The 17,954-nt window shown below is 37.6% G+C and overlaps 1 protein-coding gene across 1 annotated transcript; it reads right to left on the bottom strand.

The window, feature by feature from the left end:
* Positions 1-237: 237 nt before the first annotated feature.
* On the bottom strand, positions 238-13,813 carry Hr38 (Hormone receptor-like in 38). The gene is made up of 4 exons (XM_076136270.1): positions 13,330-13,813; positions 4,879-4,955; positions 3,049-4,474; positions 238-2,899 (listed from the first exon to the last, which is right to left on the bottom strand). The coding sequence occupies exons 1-4, from the start codon at positions 13,391-13,393 to the stop codon at positions 2,643-2,645; spliced, it is 1,824 nt and encodes a 607-aa protein (XP_075992385.1). The 5' UTR covers positions 13,394-13,813; the 3' UTR covers positions 238-2,642.
* Between the last annotated feature and the right edge of the window lie 4,141 nt (positions 13,814-17,954).

Here is a 17,954-nt window from a genome sequence, read left to right as displayed (position 1 = left end):
ATAAATAATTGCTTACGACTGATTTGACTTCAATCTTGTTTTTTTTTTATTGCAAACCTTAGCTTTGCTTTGTTTCCAAGTCTACCACCGAAATGACTATGCTCAAATATTTTAATTCGGTCACCCATCTAAAGGTCGGCCAAATAAAGTTACTAGTCGCTCTATGACTGATAATAATAATTCGATTTTAATTAAGGGTAGAAGAATAAATAAAAGAGACATAATTCCATTGATGCATTCGCATCGATATTATTTTGACGAAATATTTACAAAGAAAATGTATAACATATTATAACAAAAGCACATTTAATTTTATGTATCTATGTTGAGTTTTAAGAAATGCAGTTCATTACAAACCTTAAAGAAGAAAATATATTACTAATTATGTCATTTAGATCTGAAGGTACACGTCTATGAAGGGAGATGTCGGACACATACGTTGTTTATATCCTCGCATTTTATTACAAGGATACATCACTTATATGTATTGCATGGATTCAGGAGAAGGTACTCACAATATCGACTTAGAAAGAAACAATGTTTCAGCGCTAAATCAATACGTTGATGGTTACAGTGGCGTGTATTCATAGATCATAAATATTAAATTGAGGCCTACAAGTGCAGGCATCAATGTTGCATGCGTGATTGACTTGGTTTGTTATTGTAGTCATATCTAAGTGAAACTTGGTGAACAGGCTTGTAATGTAGGAATGTCATTTACTTACAGTGTTATGGACGAACAAATAATGGTACATTTCAGCTCTGATATGGGTAACAATATTTCAAGCACAACCGAAGTATTCATAGGTACAATATTTAAGTTCATTTAGAAATTGGTTACTCGTTAAAGTAACAAATAATTTCCTTGATTATTCTTATAAATCTATAAAATTAATTAATATAAAGGAGTTGTGGCAGCGAGTAAAAAGTCCAGCATTTTAATAATTTAGGTTACTATCAATTTTTGTATAAAATTATTAATTTCCATGCGTCTTTTAACTTTCTTATCACTACGATGATACAAAGTACATCACTCGGTTTCAAAGGACAACATCAATTCAACAACCATCCTAAGATAATGACGCGTACAGTACGTACAGTAGTGCACCTACACGTCAAACACCGAACACTTATTCAACCATCTACTTGCATTTAATTCATAGTTTCCTCAGATATGAACCCTAAATTCATTCTTCACCTATCTATGTGCCTACCTATATTATAAAGTAGCTCATCTTCATTATTTTAAAGTTGGACAGCGCACTCGGCAGTTATATAAGGTACTTATATAGTTTCCATACGTTTTATACCCGCAGTGCAGCAGGTAAGTATCAAGTCTTTTAGGAGATTCAAGGCAACTTTAACTAGACTGTTTTTGTTTGTACGAATGCAGATACGGGGACGTGTCTGATCTTCGTTAAAAATATATGGCAGATATTTTTGTTTCACAGTTCATAGCACAGCTTCAGATGTACCGTTCATCGCACCGGGACTCCTGTTATTACCACATTTACCATCTACTTGGTCCAGTGAAAAATATTACTCTAGTCCATTCGTGGCTTATACCAAATGCAGTAATTAAAAATACGAACATGTAATCTTACAACAGTAGTATTTCCAATACATACTTACGAGCAAAAATACACAATTACTTATTAGCGATTTAATTTCATGTAAATTTGTTTCTAATGGCCTAGCTTATAAGATGCAAAGGATATTAATACAAAGTGCAATCACATTTTTTAAAAATAATATCGTGATATGTATATTTACTCAATACATATATAATATGTATTACAGTAAGCATATAAAAGGTCCACATAAGAAAATTCTACACTATCTACCTATAAAGGTACTCTTTAAGACACGTTGATACTTTAAGGATTTCACATTGGGGACGACGAGCATGCTGAACTTTTTCTCAGGCCTTAGTTATAATTATCGTAACAAATTACATTAGTATCCTAGCGTCTAAAAATATTACAAAATAATTTAAAACTAAAAGGTAACTTCCAACAATGATGTCGTTGTGACGCTTGGGATTATTTCCATTCAGCGCACGCCGAGGCGCGTCGCCGTCGGCCCGGGCCCGGCGCGCTCGCTCCTCGCCTTGCGCTCACATTCGTACAAAAGGACATTAAATGCCTTATCAATCTTAAACTAAGTTTACTTATATTAATTATAAAAAGCCCGATAACTACGAGCCAGGTTTTATAACATTTCTAAGTCTTGTGACTAGATTTTCCCTATCTAAGTAATACGTAAGTAAATAACATAGGAATATTTGTACGACAAGATGCCATCGATCACGAGCGGTAACTCAAATGCAGACTACTAAATACACAACATGTAATATTAAACAAAATCACACCAAAAGACAAATTTCTAAACGTTTTCAATAAATTAATCTTAACTTAGTACTTATTAGGTAAGATTGTCTCCATTAGGTACTTAATATTAAATTCATATGAGTAGCGTGAACCGATTCCGTGGGAGATCGCGTCCTAACTAACGTCCATCTATATTCTAGAAAAATATTTTTTATATTCTAAACACTTATAAAAATAACGGAGTCGGCTCTAAGATAGAAGGAAATGGGTTTCGAAGGCGGGAGTGGTCCTCGGGGGTCGGGCGCGGGGTATTCAGAAAGGCAGGCTGGAGCGGAACATGTTCTCGATGAGCGGTGGCGCCGGCACCAGGTCCTCGAGCTTCAAGTAGAAGATACGCTGCAGGCCCTGCACCGACAGCGAGCGCAGCTCGGGCAGCGCGCCCAGCACGCGGCTGAAGTGTGGCGCGCCGCCGCTCGTCGTGCCGCCGCCCGGCATGTGGGCGCGCAGACATCCGATTATCTTCATTTGCAGTTGCTCCACGCGATGAGGCTCTTTCAGACCGTGCCTCTCTGTCAAAACAAAATCAGTTCATAAGTTAACTAAAAATAAAAATCTTTTAAAGCTGAATGCTTTTTCGATATATCACAAGTAAAATTTATGTATAGAAGAAGTAATCAATTGCAGATATAAAGAATGATAAGTATTATAAGTTACACACCTGTTATTAATGTGAGCGCGCAGAGACAGGCAAACGTAGATATGTCGATATCCATCGAGTGCAGCGTGTTGCTGAAGTCCAGCACAGCGTGAAGCCAGTCTCCGAAGGAGCGCTGACATTGTCGTTTGTCGAGCACCACGCCATTGCAGAAAGTTAGCTTAGTATCTTCTGGGCGCGTGCGGTATGCAAGTCGTAATACGAACAGCTCAAGACGAGCAGATGCGAAGAGCTGTTCACGATCTTCTGGGCACAAGTCTCCGTAGCCGGGAACTTTATCGGCGAATACTTTGATCATATCGATTGATGTTGTCAAAAGAGTGTAGAATTGTTGGATAACTTCTAAATCTGACATGGGGACTTCCATTGGATTGGGTTCCCGGTATTGAGAGTAATCCAGATTTGCAAAGTCCGGGGAGGTGTCGACGTGAGCCCTAACAAGTGCTGTAATCAGCGATATCGGCGGGCTCGGAGGTGATTCTTGCGGACATTTTGGCTTCGAAGGCAGCCTACCGCGCCTTCCTTTTAACGAATCTGTTCTTACGACCTCCTTGACCATTCCGACAGCGAGACATTTCTGGAATCGGCAAAACTGACATCTGTTTCGTCTTCTCTTATCTACGGGGCAAGATTTTTCAGCTAAACATACGTATTTAGAGCCCTTCTGCACAGTTCTTTTGAAAAATCCTTTGCAACCCTCACAAGTTCGGACGCCGTAATGTTGACAAGCGGCGGTATCTCCGCACACGGCGCACAGCTGGCTCGGCGACGAGGGCGCGGCGCGGGAGCCGGGACCATCCGGCGGAGCCACGCCAGGCGAGCTTGATGCCGAGCTTGGCGCTGACGCCTGCATGCAATGTACTCTACCGGCCGGCACCTTAGGGCTGTCGTTGGAGCTCGTAGACTCTGATCGTTGTACCGGTAATGAAGCTCGTCGTTGTCTTGAACTTGGATCAGTAGATATGTGTAAATCTACAGTACTCGGGAAGGGTGGTAGAGAATACGAATCTTGGTTTGGCGTCACGCCACCGGTATCAAACGTCGGGCTGCACGGTTGCGCCGGTGCGTAGTATGTGGCCGGTACATATGGGAGTGATGGCTGATGATATTGATACAACAATTGTGTTGAAGTATGTCCTTGATACGCGCTCACGTTGTAGCAGTCTTCGTCCATTTTAATTCCGAACTCTGCCATTTCTTGTTTAGGATAACGGACAGAATAAGTTTCTTCAAAACTAGGCAGTGCTGGACCAAGAGTAGGCGAAGAAGCTTCGCTGATGGGAGTAGCTCGGTGTGATTTAACTTCAGGCGGAATCGGTGCGTGGAATTCAACGTCTGGGAACGGGTCTAGGTTTTCTTCCAAGATTTCTGTAGAGTCTTCTTGATATTGCGGCGATAATAAATCAGTGAAGGACGAACCGTAGTTGCTCTGTAACAAAAATGACAATCAATAATGAAGGCGTCGTAGAAGTGGTAGGCGGCGGATGGCCGGCAGGGGCGGCCGTGACGCACCAATAGCGTGCTTACTCCATTGTCTCGTGGTACCTATACGAGCTTTGCTCACTCAAAGTTACCGCCTGTTTGACAATCGGTGCAGGTGTTCTAATGAATTCATTATTTTTGAATAGGGCTCATTACAATGATATCACCACTAATCAAACGAAACGAGTGTTGTTATTAGGCATTTGAATTTCAGTATTGTTACATTTGATGATGCTCCTTGGCCTTGTTAATAATTTGAATTAAAGAAAATAAAACAATAATACTTATATTACAAAAAGTATGCATAAATATTTTTTTCAGAAACAAGTAAAAAATTAAACGTTTGCTTACGTGTGTCTGCAGCAGTAGCATGCTGGAGGAGTTGGGTGTGAAAGCGCTTGGCGAGCGCGACTCTATGGCGCTCGGCCCTGCAACAAACAGACATTATCACTTCAGTATGTTAACTCTTTAACTGTATATTTCTATAACGCTAATTATTTATATTATGCGGAACCCCTTTCCGCAAACGCGACAGATTCCGAGCCAGTCAAGCAAGTGCGACGAAGAACCGACTGTGAATGCGTCGGGAAACGAGTAGACATGGAATTGACGGCACCGTCCTTTGAACTATCACGCTATTCGATCCATGCATCATTTATATTTACCCTCGGCGAACATACTTTGATTCTTCCTTCACCACAAGCACTCGTTACAAACTAATCGATATGTACCTATATTGGCTGGCTACTTGATACGTGATCAGTGGTGATCGCTACCCTTGTACGACTAACAATGACGATGCCAGAGAAAGGTCTCCTATTTATACTGCAGTTTTGCCAACCAAATATTGGCGTTTTGAATACATTGTGTCACGGTGCTTGATTCGCCACGCCCAGAAAATTGAATCCTATGTATACACCTCATCTAGGTCTATTAAAACAACGTCGCAAACAAGGAACAATGAGGTCCTTACATTCACCCCTAGTACAGAGCCGTAGAGTCCACTTTACAGTGGCCCTGAGGGTTGGAAATTTTTGGGGCGAAAAGGCGATGGATCCCTTGGGAAGTTATGAAATCAGTGGCATTTGCAGTTTCTATTATGTTAAGAACCATTAATTCCAGTCTTATTAAGCTATAAACAAAACAGTAGCTTTTGTTACCGTGAGTTTGTTTTGAAAATATTTTTTATTTGCTTTATTAGATTTCTTATATCGTTCACAATGAATGGAAACCATTTTGGACTCATAACTGTGTCTTTTTCCCAATTTAAAATAGGCATCGACACAAGTTATAATATTTTACGCTGCCCAAAATTCCCAAAATCAGATAAAAACTGCTTTTACTTTAATTTGTTACGGTAAAATAAATGATTTTGAGTACCTAAATTAGTGCTTCAATTTAATTAAGCCCGTTTTATGCCCTCAAACCATAAATGTAAGAGACGTGACTTCTATTTTGACAAAAAAAATTGTAAAATCTTTGAGAACACCTTTCAGTAAACTGTGACGGACATCGTTGCGTTAAGAACTAACTCTTGTTATTAACAAATAATTAACCCTACAATAAAGAAAACATTTATAGCTCCTTACATACATAACATCACGCCTTCAAGAAGAAAGCAGGGTATGTACATATTGTACATGGCTTGTTAAGATCTTTTTCAACATAATTATTTTACATAATCTACACTTATACATCTACAATCACATGGCTGACGATTACGAGTGAAATACACCTGCCTTTTTATTAATATATCTATAATTATGTATCCCTTTACTTTATATTTCATAAAATATGTTAAAAAATAAAGCAATAATATATGGCCCATATCATTATTTTATTATATTAATATCCTTTTTACATGTTCTTGATACGCATATATCATTTCTCTTGACTTATTTGGTACCTACGTTACCCATGTACTAGCCGTATTATTTACTTTATGTTACTAAACAATACATGCTAATGCATTAAAAACCAAAGTATATATAATATTTATATTTAAAATATTGGTTTGATGTTAAAACTAAAGTTATTAAACTGAATACCTTATCGAAAAAGCTTTTTGGTTCATGTGATCGTAACCTAACTATGACCGCGACAAGCTCTGGCTAAATGTTCGACATTGTCTATCAGTGAGTATTGCAATTACTATAACAACTGTCATCTAATGACACATAATAATGACGACCTTGACCTTGAACCATAATTAAAATAATGTGTTTAAACAACAAGTTAATAAAACAAAACTAAAGATACCGCGAGTGCCCATAATATTTAATTTAACTTGTACAAATATTGACTGTTTGTGTTCAAGTCAATAGAAGCGTACTACTGGTGCTAACTACACAGAAAATAACTTTATAATTTGTTTAACTTAAATATCTCGGATTCTTTCTTGTTTTAAGTTAAAAGAAAATAGTTATAAAACGTAATATGTTATTATGCAAATTATATGAATACATTATCTTTGGTACGCCCGTCGGGAATCACAGTACTGTGGAACTATTGAAAGGGGGTGATTCGTATCGGTATTAGGCAACACTAATCTTAAAATTTCCCTTGATATTTGATGGGTGTATTTTAATTTGTTTAAAAATATTGCAGAAATCCGAAGTTATCTTTGAGGCACTTTTGTCTTTAAAACCTATAAACTTGACATTTGTAACTGGAGCTTTACTTAACTTACGAGTACCATATAAAGTTATAGTTCAAATGGAACAGGATGTAAAAGTGATAAAAAATAATGTGATAAACATCGAACTTATAGAAATTTTCGCATATTAAATGAAATTCTTTACTTTAAGCAGTTTAAATAATCCACAAGATTTGTGGTTATCTCGATTTGTGATTGCTAACATAATTATGTTTTACGATATAACAAAATTTTATATCCTCAACATACCTTATGTATGTACAACTAGCTACGTATTCTAAGTAAACTCTACGACTTTAAAATCAAACTTGCATAGATAACAAGAGTATTTAAGAACATTAAATTAACATAATAATATTTCGTAATGTGATAACAAAACTTTGTATATGTCTGGATCACAGAATATAACATTTGCATTAAGTACAATCTGTATCTTGAGACCGGTCTTGTTAATTTTAATATTAACATTTTTATGTAGACAACTAAATACATGTGTAAGAGATCTTGTCGTATTTACTTTGAACGAATCAAATTTACATAAATCGAAACTATATTAGCGCGAAAACAGAATTATTAAGCTGCAAGTACCGACTATATTTGGAAAAACATTATTGCGACCGCTTTTCCTGGAATAGGTGGAGCTGTATTCATCGCAGGTTCAATGTGTATTCAAAGTTTCTTGTGTATATTCATGTGTTTAAAGGTAAAATAAAAATAAGGAAACCTAAATTGGCCTTATTATCGACGTTATAAAACTTCTATTTATTATTCTTTATCTATCCGATGCACAATTAATATATTCGCTTTTTTAAGACGTTGAATAAACATGTACTTATTGAATAATTAATTAAATTTAAATGATTCAAAACTAGTTAGCTAGTTTTAATGTTTTATTATTTTATCACCTTCTTGTATTTGTTCCGGTAAATTGCAGAATAGAATTAAGAAAAAGTATACGTGTTTGAGTTTTATTAATATCATAATGAATAGCATCAGATTGTCTTAGAGTAGGTATCCGAAAAAGGTACCAAGTTGTGATTATTTTCGGTCTAGGCCCCTAAGTCACGACTCTATCATAATGTAGCAGAAATCTTTATGTAGGTATACTTTACAAACAATTGACTGCTGTAAGTTTCTGGCTACAATATTGTTTCTTGTATTAACTGAGCTTTTTGGAAGTTTTTCAATTGTCAATAAATTTTGTCATCCGAAGTTGGTACTGTCGAGTATCACATGTTTCACATTTAAAATGTACTTCCAAAATAGTTCCTACGACGTCCCTTAAAGGTGCTGATTAGATTTCTATAAAAAAAATCTCGATAGCTAGCCGGTTGTCGATATTCGATAGTGGTAAAGAAACGAGCTACAGTCTTTCGACACTAGGTAGAGTGATATGAATGTCTAGTTCTATTTATTAAACTTTCAACATGAAAGCTTACATAAGCTAGCTAACTTTATAAAGCTTATCAATCGCCCTCTGTTAGAAGACACAAGTAATACGAAACATGATAGTCGAGTACTACGGGGCCGCTAGAAAACTGCCTCGCAGGGAAGCTTTCTCTTAACAGTAGTTGAATCCATCCGATAGATGGCACTGCCGCTCTGTGAACCACCGTGATATTGATTGAGCATTAAGTTTGTAGTGTGTACGTCACTAGCCATCGATTCATGAATGTAACTCGTTAAATACGTAATGTGCATACGTAGATATCGTCGAGTGTAGCTTTTATAAAGTTTCCCACTACGTGACGTTACCAAGCGTCGGAATGCGTAATTGCTCCACTTAAATAGGACTAGTGACGAATATTGCAACAAATGACATCAACTGAGTTTCAATTTCAGCGTACACTTTACCGAGTTTAGTCGTAGGAAACTTTGAAAAACTTTTAAGTTCCACAACTTTTTTGGAAACGAAACTTTGTATTCTTTATTTTAGTGTATTTGTATGTCATGGTGTTCAATATATCGAGATGGACCTTTGCAATATCCAAAATGGCTTTCAGTTTCATAAAATAACTAAGGTTATTGAACTTAATAGAAGTAGTTTTTTCTTCTGCCTTTAAAGTATTTCAATGGTGTAAGGTGTAGCGCTATTTTAGCGTAAGTAAACATAAAAAAGACACAGTGAGACCGCGCGATTTTCCCGCCATATCTATAGAGAGAAAGGATATAACCTACCACAAGTTGTAAACTTTTCCGATTTGTGCACGTGTCACGTGTTGGTGTGAAACTTTGTCAACAATATATCTTAGCTCGGTGAACTGGAAACACTCCTAAGTTCAACAAAACTTCGCCTGGTAGGAAGCAATATAGAACCTTAATACGTCATTGTTAACTTCTCCGACGTCATATATTTAATTTTTCCGATAACGAAGTAATAAAACGTTTGTAAATAGATAGTACGATATTGAAGTAGAAGGTCGTACGTAACGTCTGGCCGGTGTTAATCGTAAGGGCGCGGACGTCACGTTCCTACATATTGTATCGAATATACGTGTTTTCGGTTTTGTTATCAGCTGTTGCGGCGCGGCGCGTGGGCGGGGGAGGCACACCGGTGACGTCACGCGCCCTGACGTCACTCCACCCTCCGCCCTCTACGCTAACGTCTGCAGGTAAAAACTTTATTGAATATCCGCCTCTATTTTGATTCTAGTTTTATTTGTTGAAGGTCACACATACGTAAATATATTTGGCTTTTGTGCAGATTGTCTCGAAATAGGTGAAACAGTAATATTTATACATCACAACTACTGCTATACAACCGTATGACGCCATAGATTAATGTAGTAACATAGTTTTTAAGATAAGCTTTATTTAAAATACTAGTACAGTTACAAATTTTTGTTGTCTATACATTTTGATGTCAACAAAACCACTTGGTAAAAGAAAATTCTTGACTTACTATATTTAAGCTAAACCAGATTTAGGGTGAAATAAACGATGGATTTATATTAACTTAAGTTTAACTAAAGCACTGTGTTAGTAAGTAGATCATAAGGTTCTACAACCGTTTACTTAAAGCTTTTTATAAACGAAGTAACATTTAAATAACTGCAAAAAGTTTGGAACCATGCCGAGTTGATGAAAACACGCTCTATCAGTTACAAACATAGCTTAAAGTTAGTAAAATGGATAAAACATTATCTACTAGGTCCAATAATAAAATCTTGACAATAAGTTTTAGTTGCGAATTGGTTTTACGGAAACGCTCCGTAGAGATTAAATTAAAATAATGATGATCTCAAAATAATTATAATGCATAGAAATCTATATAAATAGTAATAAAAAACCACGCCACATTCCAGTTTAATATGCATGTATAATTGTAGAGTTATTAGAATTTTATAGGTTTCGGTTAGATACTATCTAATACCTAAGTTTAAAATCTGCATGAATTACTAAGTAGATTCCGAAACTGGACTTATACTTATTAGCATGCTCTTTTAAATACTTTGTTGTGGACCAATTTTCCTGTTTGTGAACATTTGCTATCATTATTGAGTATCACAAGCAAATCGTTATGTGATGTTTACTTGAAAACTCTTACTATAAGCATAACAATGTAGAGAGAGCAAGCTGAAAAATAAAAGTTACACCCCCAATAGCAATAAACTGATAAATAAACATTACGGTAGACATATATATTTGCTCAATAATATTATATGAGCTCACGATGCCATCTTTAGACTTAAGAATGAGTTCTGTCTCACAGTTTCAAGGACTTATATGAAGTGATCGCACGTTCGACTCTACATATACGTACAACTACAGCTACAAACGTTAAGCATATATTTACACAGAGAGTCAATAGGTTCGGATGCTAATTCTGTTTTACTCGGTATTCGTACATGCTTATGTTTGCTTAAAGCGTTTCTAAGTTAAGAGGAAGTCGGTAGCCGGTTGGGCGGCAAGCAAGGGCGTCCTTGAATCGGAGCGCGCGGGTCGATGCGTGACGTAACGCGGCTCGTGACGTCACGGGCGTCGCTCGATGCAGAGGCCGAGGCCGCTCCGCCACCTGACGTTCTGCCAACCACCCCTTACCGCCGATTCTAAACCACCCTCATATTTTTAGACATCGTGACGCAATCATGCTTTTAAACTGAAAGCATTAAGCGACTAAAAAAGAACGGAATAAGGGAGTGAGGTGTAAGTTAAACTGCTCAAAGAAGTGTACCCGCTTTTGCTGAAATTATCTTGGTTTTCTAGTAAATTATTCGAACCCTTTCGAGTCCCAGTTGGAATATTAAGTCCTTTTAATATCAGCACAATTTAAACAGAGTAACTGTATTACGATTAAATCATATACACAAAGAACAACAATAAAAGAATGATATCAGTTTAAACTGGTAAAAGCTCCCCGCTGAGCGGGACGACAGCGACAGGGAGAAATCGCAGTATCCTTTTCGTTAAGGCGAGGGGTTGGTCCACCCGTGGGTGTTCAGTGAGAGTGACGCGCCGGCTCGTGGGTATAGCGTGACGTCAGTACAGCTGGCGACTGATAGCGTATTATCAATAGTCTACAGAGTAACGTCCGTCAAACTAACTTATCATTCGTTTCATTCAGATCCTATAGAGATAAATATTTTTTTTAGCATCGTCATTCCAACATCCATTTACATTTATTTAGAGTTAAAAAAATTAATGGTTCACAATATCCGTAAACGTTAGCGTATAATTTATAGAACCGCTTTTGTCCAGTATATTAAGCACACACTTATGAAAACAAAAAGTGAAAGTTTGTTATTCTATTTTAGCATCAATTTGGATATATCACAGAAATTGACACCTCGTTGTGTTTGTTTATAGCATTATAATAGAAGTGGGATGGGGGAGCGTCAAGATGTGTTCCGATCAGATGTGTGGAATGTGGAACACGTATGGTACAATAGGTAAGTTGTGCGACGGCAATTTGCAGTGGCTCGCATCTCGACAGGTGCAACGTCTGCCGGTTGCGACAACCGATTGGGCAAGTGGCAGCAGGCAGTTCGGCTGAGGCCATCGCCTCCGGAGCCGATCGCGACATAAACATCTCACATTATACTCGTAGTTACCTAACCTGCCTTCTCGCAAACAAATCCGATCATCTTTTAATAATTATATTTTATCACTATATTTGAATGTACAAGAGAATGTGTTCGTTTGTATTCACTCTGTACAGACTTGTATTTATTTATTTAATTACAAGAAGCTTAGGACTCATTAAGAGATTAAATATAAATTATGTAATTTATGCCAAGTAAACGATTCAACGTGTGTCATCAAACCGGCCGCACTGGTGTTGAAATATATTTCACCATTAGATGGGTACTTGTTTCACCTAAATTCTAATTATTGAGTGTCACTCACATATACGCGTATAAGATTAATACGAAACATTAAAACTTCAATCTAACACTAATAACTATTTAGTTAGCAACTTTGTAAAACCGGTACTTACTCCGTAATAGTGGTCGTACCTATTTTTTATAAGACGATATTAAATTAAGACACGTTTTAATTTTCCTCAAATTCTTCCGTATCTACGAGTATTAATCAAACTTTTGAATTAATATCAAATTAATCACAAATCTCAACACTTGTAGTAAGTGCACTTAAACTGTAAATTGTCGAAGGGACGTGAGAGCACACAAAGTTTATAAAAAGAGTCTATAGTCAGTTGCCTTCCTCTGTGAAAATAATTTGAGAAAGGATGAAGAATTGATATCTTTAAAGTAAGCAAGGGATATTAAGTTTGATTGTCCGGTGTCAAAAAATAGCTTATGTTTGTGGTAAATAATTTTCCTTGGATTTAGGAAACCATACACGATTTTTCCAAGCGATACGGTTTAGTTAAATATTTGTTTTGATTAATTTGTATCACGCAGGCTGCGATCGAAGGCTGATCATACACGCAAACTTCTACATTGAGCGTTCTCAAGACCGTACACGATAATAAACTTTATTCCGAACTTTTTTAAATAATTAATAAAAATATTAAGAACCGCACACGTATTAAAATGTGGAACGATTATTTCTTCCGGTAAAGAGGCAGAACGTATTGGCAGGGTACTTGAAAATATAAGGCAACAACCAGGAAAAACCGAAATCATAAAAATATACAAATTAACAAGTAAAATAAATAAAAAAACAAAAAGGGAGGTACGTACGTGTGTGTTGGAATTGTCTAAGGCCGCAGTGTTGGCTGTAGGGCGTCAGCAACGCACCTCGCATTCTAGCCGATGGCCATCATCACGACAGTCCCACACAGTCTACAACACCCAGAGGTTCTACACAACGAAAGCGAAAATAAACACAGAAGTGGTACGCGTGTGGTCGTGCGGGCGCTGACCTGGCGCAGGCTTCTCAGGGTCCAGCGAGGTGGCGCGCGGCTCCAGGGTCAGACCGAGGCACGCGCCCGACAGTCCCAGCTCGCTCAGCAGGATCCTCATGCGGCCGAGCACATTCCACTCACTGCACGCGCACTCACTCACTCAGTCAGTCGGTTGCGTCGGGGCAGTTCGCGAGAGGGCGCGCGGAGGTACGCGCTGGCGAACGGGCGGTGCGTTACTGAGGCCGCCGCCGCCGAGGCTGGTGGCTATATCGCGCCGCCTGACGTCACCACGGCGACGTCACGGATGCGACGTCATTAACGGTACCTCCCACGGCCCGCCCGCCGCCGCCTCGCCGCGGCCGCCCGCCCGAGCCTGCGCTAACGGCATCGCTAGTACGGGACGGAGCTTTCATACGCCCGCGCCGCCCGCGCCCGACCGCTACATCGTTCCTGCCTCGCTGTCAGCTTTCCACGGCCACATTCGTGCCTCCACTTGTATGCGTACAACCGCTTTCCGTCTCACAATTATTATTAATTTATGTTGTTTAAATTAATAAACATAACAGCTACCTAATTATTGAAACACGCCAAGTGCAATATTGTCTAAAAAATATGTAGTTTATTTTCGTTAATAATTTTCAAGACAGGTGGTTTCGGGGAATTATTATGAAGGGCAATATCTGCCGGGAAACTCGCCCGGGCGATGTTAATGACCTTTCATTCATATGATGAGAATCGATCCTACATTTTTATTATTTTTCAAATTTCTGCATTTTGGCAGTCATTGATCAATCAGATGTTACACGTATTCTATTTGTCTTTTGAACCGTAGTATTTACGATTATTGTAATTAGAGGCTTGATTACGTCACAAAATTAAGTAAGTACTTATTTGTAATTCCATTATTTTATATTAAAAGAAGTAAAAGCAGTCGTTTTTTCCTTATAATCATTTTGAGAATTACGAGACGTGTATAAATAAGATTTTTTATTTTTCTTACGATTGATTCGTCTAGAAGAAAAATGTAAAAAAAGGTTTATTTAATAGAAATATATATCGTCTTGAAATTACGGAATATAGTTCGGTAACCGCCGATTTTCTGTCGTTTGATAACTCTATTGGAGAAATAACTGATAATAACAGCCTTTTTTAACAGATAATTTATGAAAAATCTGGCAAACGACATATTAACGGTTGCGTAAGTGAAATGATGATGTCAAAACAATTTTATATACAGTATAATCATGTTAATTAAGAGTTTAAAACGTTATAATCAGGTACAGGCCAGTAAAGCGATAGATGAGAGACCCTCGGTTTCAGAGATACATTTAGCGGTAGTTTATCTATTCAATAGCGTTTAAGCTGATATAAAAATAACAGTTTGAATAGATAAACTACCAATAAATGTGCCCCAAAATCCGGGCATAAGACCGCTCAGTTGATATGGTGAAGTTAAGCAGCTACTAATCAGTCCACAAAAACTGAACCAGTTTAGCTTAAGCTTGACAATGTCCGTAGTGTACTTCTGATAGATAATATTTATAACTTAGGTAATATTTTACAGAAATTAAAAATTTACTCGTAATTTTCATCGATTTTGTAATCAGGTTACCAGTTGTAGAACTGTATATGCGGTTTTACCACAACAAATATAAAGGTAACAGCTTAAATACACATTTCGAATCTGAAGTAGAGTTTTTACAATAAATATTGTTTTCACAAGTTTTAACGATAAATTTTTATTGCACTCGTGAGTCAGTGGGTAACCTCCTTACTGTGGGAAGTGCAAGAAAAAGAGGCGTGTTAACTTTAACTCTACATTAACTACAATAATGATCATGATAGCGTGCCACTCGACCTGTATTATTTCGTCAATGATTTTCATTGCAGTATATTATAAGGTAGAGATTTATTCAGTCAAGGTTTACGCAATCTGGTATCATAATTATTTTCACATTTATCTGTAGGTAAATTAATATTCAGGGTAGCGATATACTGGTATTCATTTTAACGAGCGACTTAATTTCATTTTAAACGATAATGCATAATTATTATTGTCTTCAGATAACTTAACAAAAATTACCGTAGATACTAATTGTCTTGAAATTTTTCGTTATAGCAGACCATAAGTATAAAATTTACTGTACATTTTTTTTAAACCCACAAACTAGATTATTTTACGATGGTTCAGTGTCATATTGGTCTACCTAAGTGACCATAGATTTTCCTATAGTGAATAATAGTACATATATGCGGTGGTTTTCTAAGTATAAGTGTTCTAGAAAGGAGCAATTAGAATAAGTAAGTATAGAGTGTTTATTGTGGTGCGTGGAGACAAATGCGTCGCTGACGCGGACGCGGGCCGGCGGCGGCACGGCGGCGCGGCGCGGGCGGGAGCGGAGCGGCGCGAGGGCGGGCGACGCATCCCGTGCTCCCATTCGGGGCAGACGGCGAACGTTTCCGCATTGATTGTAGCCGTCGTCACACCGACGACACTTATAGCGCAGTTCGAACACTTGTTGCCCGCTTGCATTACTCTGATACCTTACATTAATTTTGCAACCGCTCTACCTACTTATACTATCTGAAAACCAGTTGTAGCAAACAAAAATAATTTATTCCAAGAGTGGGCACCGTACAATACTCCAACTGTAACGGAGCTCAGCTTCTTTAATTTAAGGCTGCGCTAATACTGTTGATGTTATGACATTTAAGCATGATTAAGCCTGAAGGCTTTGATCACGCACCTACATAAATGTCAATTTTAAATCTGCCGTTGCTGTTCAAGATTTACTTCAGTAAAAATACATGATATACACATATGTAGATATGTATATGCTTCACGTGCATTAATGCTCTATATATTTAATTCATCGATAACTTATGATGCATTACCGTTTATATGTTCCTTCAGGATTACGTATAATTGCCATTTTATTAGTATGACAGATTACAGCGCCAGAGTCGCGGAAAGAGCGGACAAAGTGGATTACGTTTGATGAGCGTCGTTGATAACAGATAAACAAGAGTAGCTCGGGGCTCGTGATTACGCAAGTTTTGCGTCGTACTAATGGCGTCAAAGGGAGACGTTCAGGCTGTGAGGCGCTACATAACACCGACGTATTGCTCGTAACGGCCGCTACGTCGCGTGTGAAGTGCGGAGTGTGCGGAGTGCGCCGAGTGCGTCGGCAACTGTGGGGGGTTGTTGTCTTCCGCGGTGTGTCCGCATTCAGCGCGGTGCATGTATTTGCGGCTGTTACGATTGGTCGCATGCCCCAGTACTATTTGCTGCTCGCAGAACGGGCAACCGTCCAGTTATTCTAAATTTAAATTATAATCGATGTCGTATCGCCGACTCATCGACAAAAGACTTAAATCCAGCTGTCAAATATGTATGTACACGACTATAATGAACATTTAGAACTTATTCACTGTAATAATGAAGTACTGGCAGTAAATAATGTTAACAACGAGAACGGTTTTATCGTTAACATGGCTAGGTATTTCGTCTTAAAATGCCCGAAGTTTGCACCCTATTACGTAGAACTGAAAACACGAGCTCAATGTGGGAGTATTTGCTCAATACTGCTCATCCCTTCTGGGAAAAACGTACAAATACACCGCCTTTGAAAAAAATCATTACATTAAAACATACATATACATATACAATGACATGTTCACGATATTTATGCGACATTGAGTGTCATAATTGTAGTTAAGTTTATTTTAGAGTGGATTATCTATTACAGCATTGTTTACTTTGATGATTCACAACACATACATATATAATATTCGCATATCTCGAAGCGATGACGCGGAAGTAGTGATTCATTATGAATTATGAAATAATAGGTTAAACATTTATGTAGGTACATTATGGTGATAACCGGAGCGGACTTGATATCAACCACGCTCGCGCTGTGACTATAAGAGGAATAACGATCACTTCAATGTGCGTATTTATTTATATTTATTATATTATATTCCTTATGTTGTATATAAGGATATTGGTTTCCGGAATAAATTATTATTATTTAACTAAGTACTTATATCATAACACATCAAATGTTAAATAAATAAGTACAAAATTTTTCACATAGGCTCTAAATTTTATATTTATGGACATTTATCCAATACGACGGTGTAAATGACTTACAGTGAGAAGATCTCAAAAAGTTAGGAATCTATTCTTATTCTCAATCGAGTTTGATCGTCTACAAGCGGTTCAGGTCGGAGGTTAGCTCACGCTTGCCTGCCTCAGAACAAAGTGTTAACATATTCTGGTTTTTGGACCCTTCGTAATTTCATCACAAAAGATTTTATTTAAACCTGCTTATGAGAGTTTGCGCTCGATTACAGATACAGCCAAATTTTTGCTATTTTTTTAGTCAGCTAAGATGATATATATATTACTTACTTAGGTACTGTACTTTTGTGAATTTTCAACCTGATTGAAAAACT

Source organism: Anticarsia gemmatalis, chromosome 3 (assembly GCF_050436995.1).
Source record: "Anticarsia gemmatalis isolate Benzon Research Colony breed Stoneville strain chromosome 3, ilAntGemm2 primary, whole genome shotgun sequence".
Taxonomy (NCBI): Eukaryota; Metazoa; Arthropoda; class Insecta; order Lepidoptera; family Erebidae; genus Anticarsia; species Anticarsia gemmatalis.
This window is presented reverse-complemented; position numbering and strand designations above follow the sequence as displayed.